This window comes from Saccostrea cucullata, unplaced genomic scaffold (assembly GCF_032062105.1).
Source record: "Saccostrea cucullata isolate Sc308-1 unplaced genomic scaffold, CSIRO_AGI_Scuc_v1 ctg1382, whole genome shotgun sequence".
NCBI classification, from domain to species: domain Eukaryota; kingdom Metazoa; phylum Mollusca; class Bivalvia; order Ostreida; family Ostreidae; genus Saccostrea; species Saccostrea cuccullata.
This window is the reverse complement of record NW_026931734.1, coordinates 390232-396460: the sequence shown is the minus strand read 5'-3', so window position 1 is coordinate 396460 and position 6229 is coordinate 390232. Positions and strand designations below refer to the sequence as shown.

General features: G+C 35.4%; 1 protein-coding gene across 1 annotated transcript; it reads right to left on the bottom strand.

Annotated features, from left to right (window-relative positions):
- Positions 1-3373: 3373 nt before the first annotated feature.
- Positions 3374-5673, bottom strand: LOC134233417 (E3 ubiquitin-protein ligase TRIM56-like). The gene has a single exon (XM_062715383.1). It carries the CDS (start codon positions 5662-5664, stop codon positions 3592-3594), a length of 2073 nt encoding a protein of 690 aa, XP_062571367.1. The 5' UTR covers positions 5665-5673; the 3' UTR covers positions 3374-3591.
- Positions 5674-6229: the final 556 nt, after the last annotated feature.

Below are 6229 nucleotides of genomic sequence, written 5' to 3'. Positions count from 1 at the left end.
TCCCGTCAACAAAAATGTTAAAGCTTTCTGGAAAAAAGATTTCTCACCTACCTACCGACCCAATTATTTTACCCCGAGTCGGGAGAGGACAAGCAAACATTATTTTAAAGATGGTCGTGTGTTATTTGTCATCGACGCTATTGAGAAATTATCCTTGCTGAAAGGGTCGTTGAATTCACCATAGAAGTTGCAAAATGATGACTTTAAACAGATAAAATATTTTTCTACCTGGCGCCTACCGGCTCCATTAGTTTTCAGATATATCAACGCTGTGCAATCAATTAACAATAGTTACTTCCATTTATACGTTGGCTCGATATATCCCAACGAACTCGAAATAAAAGACATCACAGAGTCTGTTTCATATTTTATTGTTTTTCTGACTATAGACGATTAATGTGAACTATGAACTAAATTGTGTGGCAAACTAGATGATCTCTGTCGTTGAGTCAAATGCTGACTGACGTTTTTCATACAAATTGTTAGTCCATTATTTATACACTGAATTGACGACCGATTTTTCCGTTATTTTCCGACCATGACAAGGAGCACACGGCGGGTGTGACCAGTCAGCAGGGGATGCTCACTCTTCCATGGCACCTGATCCCACCTCTAATGCTTTGGAGTCCGTGTTTGCTCTGCTCTTATATTGTATTGTTTTATGGACTTTGATATTGAATACTGTTTCGTTATCTCCATATCCTTCATTTAGTTGGGAATGTTCAGGAAACTAAAAATATCTTCTTAAAATTAGCAAAACAATGATTACCCCCGTAGTCAATTTTATGTTCGCATTTCCAAAGATAATAGAGATTAAAGTTTGTTCAGATCATGGGGTATGGTGTAGGGCCGCAATAGCCATAACTCCCTTAGGGCTAAATTTTGCCAAAAATATGTAGTTAAATTGTTTTGTGAAACTAAAGATGGAAGTAAGAAAATTAGATGAAGAAGAAAAAGCAGGATCAAAGTCACTCAGATGAGCGTTGTGGTCCACGGGCCTCTTGTTTTCTTTTATTTGACTTTTTGTTTTAATCCCTTTGAAGGATTTAATATGTTTTTCCTAACTCATTTTTTCTCGCTCGATATTTTTCGTGTTTTTCACCTGCTGCTCAGTCATGTGCAAGTGACTTTGCCACACTTTCAAAGACCCCATCTTCGTTATTTTTATTCTGAAATTTTTTCTGTCTGGGCATCAAAGTGTTCATTATGCATCCCCAGGGTTAGGTTTGGACGGGTTGTCGTGGTTTTACTTTAGTTACTAATCTGTGTAATCAAGTTACAAGGTATCGTAAATACTAAAAAATGTCAGTTGCTTGTTTATTACTTAAACACCCAATTTTACGTCAACGCCCCCAATATCTACCCGATTCAAGAACAATAATTAACTGCCTGCCAATCATGAAAAAAAACAATAGCCTCTGATTTGATTGACAGGACAGCTATTTGTGCTACTTGATAATCTGTATGTTATGGATACAATTGCCTGGTCTCGCCTTAAAAACTCATGTATCGGCCATGTGTACACGCAGGTTAAAAAACCAACTGTGTTGGTATGTATTATTTAAAAAAATAATTGAGAGTAGATAATTAAACATTGGTTTCGTGATTTGTTTTTAATCTTCACGGCTGCATGGTACTTCTAACGATGAAACATGGAGATAACGAACGGTGTTCAAGATCAAAAGCCCATAAAACAATACAAAATAGGAGCAGAGCAAACACGGACCTGCAAATCCTCGTAGGTGGGATCAGGTGCCATAGAGTAGTGAGCATCCCCTGCCGACCGGTCCCACCCGTCGCGTGCTCCTTGTCCTGATCGGGAAATAACGAAAAAATCCGTCGTCAATTCGGTGTATAAATTGTGGACTAACAATTAGTATGAAAAACGTCAGTCAGCATTTGGCTCAGTGATGAATTGTATTTGCTGACAAGGTCATTGTATCGACCATTGTACTTACGAATTAATGAATTTAAACGAGACAGCAGAAATTCTAGTTTCATCAACTTGTTGGTAAATAATTTACCTCTTTTTAGAAATTGTTCATACGTAGAGCATTGCTCTTGCATATCAAATCAACTGAGATATTGGTATAACTCCGTGTGCAGGCGATGAAGGTATATAGCTGCATAAGTAAGGGAAGCTGACGATAGAAAAGTTAAAGTCATCACGTTTATCATAGAGCTGGGTTGTTAGAATACCATTAACGCCTCTTTGAAGTAAAATATCCAAATATGAAACAGATTTTTCAGACTCTGTGGTATCTTTTATCTCAGGCTCACCAGGATATGTATTATCGATATAGGAATGGAAATCACCATTGTTAACTGACAATCCATGTACCTTGCCGATATATGTACATGTCCAGTTGAAGGACACAGCAAGTGTTTTCTTTTTCAGGCGTAAGATTTTGAACAAATTCTGCATTATGTGAATACAAAAATAGGTCTGCTAATAATTGGGTGCAACTAGTACCCATTAAAATTCCAATAGATTGTTGGAAGACCTGGTCTCCGAAAACGACATATATTATAATTGTCAATCAGAAACAAAAGCATCTTTTTTATGTCAATTTTAGAGTACTTGTGTGTGCAATCAGAATGTGTTTTTAACAAAATAAGTTTGCAAATAACCAATGACAAGGTAAGTAAATTTACGAGTTCTATTTTTATTGAAAAGCAGCTGTCAATGATATCAAAAAGCCTGGACTTTATTTATCGTAGGGAATGGTTTTGTATAAAGTTGAAAATTCGTAAGTTTTTAAGCTGTTGATTTTGGTGAAATCTTGTGATTTCAAAATTTTCAAAAGTTCCTTGGAAATTTTAAGTATCCACATCTGATTTACGCCACTTCTTGAATATATTGTTGCACAGTACTCTTGAAGTTTTTCCTTCACTGCTCTTGGTGAGTTCGAATTTCCTCTAACATCCGTCTATATTTGTTTTGAAAAGGTAAAGACAACGAACAATGATCGATCCATGAAAGAAATCTTGCAAACAATAGAAAATTTGTAAACACACGAACACTAAAATGGAGTCGGTGAATATTTTGGACACCATTTTTGACCAGATCATAAAAAAATATTTCTATCGCAGTAAAGGTAGGTAGGTAAATGGAATATTTTAGATTTGTTACATATTTTTATATTTCAATATTCACATTTATTTAGAAAAATATATAGATATGATTGATTTGTAGTTTAAACTCGTGATTTTTTCTTTAATTTTACAAATTTTAAAATATTAAAAATTATTTTTAAAATATTTTTTTTCTTCAAAGATATCGATGACAGCGTTTACTAAAGTTTACAAAAATAGACTTTATATTGAAATATTTGAATAATTTCAAGTAGTTTTACTCAAAATTAGACACGAAACACGTAATGTTGACCTTTGATTATCAAAGACAGACTTCCTGTGTAATGCTACGTGTATATAGATTTTTGACATCTTGAGTATTGGGGGTCTGCAGTCTCCAGGTAGATAACACCACCATTACTAAGACCACTCCCACTCCTCAGGTAACCGTACGGTAAAAAAATTGGGTGAACAATGAATTATATATACCAAGTTTTGACAATGGTTCATCACATTTTAATAATGATATGAAAACTCTGAGCATGGTCGATTGTCTCGTGTTTCTTCTTCCAGGTGAGAAGTGATAGCCTTTAGTTGAAATAATGCAACTTGATTTTCAAATGCTACCGCAAGTTTATTGTCAATGTTTATAGATATGCTCCTTGGGTGGGACAAGTGAGGAGAGAGATGTATTGTTCTTCTCGATGATCCTTCAAAATTGATCACGTTTATAATGTGTTCGTAAAAGTCTGCTATGTATAGATAGTCATTTGTATCTGTGGTAATTGATCCTGGGTAACAAAACTCTTCACGAGAAACCTGACCAGTATCATTAAATAAGTAAACAAAGTCTTTTTCCCAATCAGATATTGCAAACTTGCCATCAGAAAGAAGGCATGCAAATCGAGGCTGCCCAAGTTTCAGTGAATTTCCACATTTATCAGTAAGTCTTATACTGATTTGATCATTTTCTGATTTGACAATTGTTATCATAGATCTTGAAATCAATGCAAGAATGCGAGAACGTGGCGAACATGCTAAGACAACAGAGGCACTACCAATTGTAGATTTGTAACACAAGTTGTGGTCAAGCAATTCAATTGAAGAAGAACTGGTTTTGACAGCCACGCACCAAGTGGTTACTGTAACTGCAGTGCAGTTTTGTAATAACCCCATCATTCCACTTCTACCAGACAGTGGACAAGATTGTATCGTCCCATTATGTTCGTCAACAGCAACAAAAGACTCGCCATCAATCCAGGCAATACTTGTCAGTTTTGCTCGCTGATAATTGCTATGTACTAGTACTATCAGGGAACGGTATTTCAGAAAAATGCATTCAAGAGATTCACCTTCCATGGTAGTTTTCATTAAATCACACTGAGTCTCTTTATCCGAGGTTTCGTTGAGGGGAATTTTTGTTATCTGAGATATATTCCTTATTTCATTTTCCATTTTGACTTTTGGACATTCACTGTAAGATTTAGAAAAATCCGGATTCTCTTTTGATATTTTATTAGTATCGTAAATCAGTTCCATGTTTGGTCCATTCCAAGAAGCAACCAAGCTCGGTATCGCGTCCATACAATCTTGTACGGCAGGATAATCTTTCTTTAAAGAAATTTTCGACAATCTATCTTTTATCACTCTTTGGAGGGAAAGAATTTCAAAATCTGTTCCATATCTTAGTATATTTTTGCAAAATGTAACGCTGTTTTCCAAACTATTCACTCTTTTTTCAATACTTTCACTTTTTCTTTCTATGATTGATTTAGCGGGCTTGAGTGCTTTTGTCAGCTCCCTCTCTAAAGATCGTCTTCTGGCTGTTATCTTATTTAGCATACTGTTACAGGTTGTTTCAATTTTTAACCTTAAAGTTTTTTCGTTTTCTTTGATTTCTTTTGAGGTGTTACTCATCTCAGAATAGTGAGTTTTTAGTGAAAACAGATTTTCACTGACTTCAGTTAATGTTGATTCTAAATCCTGTTCAGTCTGTGCCCTAGCCTCTTTTGGAGCAATAAAGTCATGGCTTGCATGCTGCAGGACCATACAGTCTTTACACACTAGTTCATTACAGGTGTTGCAATAATACCTGAAGAACTCTTTCTTGTGGTCAGGACACATTATATTCTGTTGCGATCTAATTTTCTCGTAATATTTCCCACTTTTAATGTCCTCTATGGAAACTACTTGATGATCTCTGGTTTGGGTGGTGTACGTGTGACGATGTTCCCAGCAATGTTTACACAAAAGGTCACCACAGGTCAAACATCTTGCTATTGACTCATTTCTCTCATTCAAAAATTCACAAAAAGAACACAATTTTCCCTCAGAAAATTTTGTTATATTGACCAAAGCAATTACATTCTTTAACCAGTAATTCAATGGTAGACTTTCACAATCGGACACAAAATACTCCTCGCTACATATCGGGCAGTATATGGTTTTTCGATAACCATTGAATATGGACCCTGTACACGAAGCACAAATTGAATGAAGGCAAGGTAGAAGTTTTGGTTCCCTTAATAACTGGTTACATATGGCACAAGTTAAAGTTTCCTCGTCAGTTTCAAATCCTTCATAAGACATATCTACTTTTAAATATAGGTCGATCGATAACAAAGTGCAACGTATGGCAGATTTGTGACGCAATGTATGGAACGCCAAATTAACATATATTCAAATATTTGTACTTATCTTCATATAATTGTACCCATCTTCAAATTCATTTGAACTGTTTTGAACGTCAATTATTACAGAATGGCACGCCCAATTCTTTATATTTTTGTAATGTCAATTTAGGACACCTTCTGTGTGCAAGCGAATGAGTTTTTACAAAATTTTGTAAAGTTATAAGAAAGATTTAAGAGAGAGAGAGAGTTCCAGCTTCTATAAAACACGTATTGCAACGGATTTGTACATAAATATGAATTTATCATGTTTTATTGGAGTTACTTCGTGACGAATATTTCTCTTCATATGATCTTACTGACTTAGAACAGAACCTCGGCCAATCAAATAAATGGATTAAAAATAAACTCCTCCCACGACTGTGTCATATATAATGCTCAACTTGATCGCTCGTTGTACATATCGAGCTCGCAATCAATAGCGAACACACGCGAATTCAGAATGGACTCCAACCCATTCAGGT

What these genes read in the sequence shown, in the direction of transcription:
- LOC134233417 (XM_062715383.1), bottom strand. Translation starts at nt 5,664, where the DNA reads ATGTCTTATGAAGGATTTGAAACTGACGAGGAAACTTTAACTTGTGCC.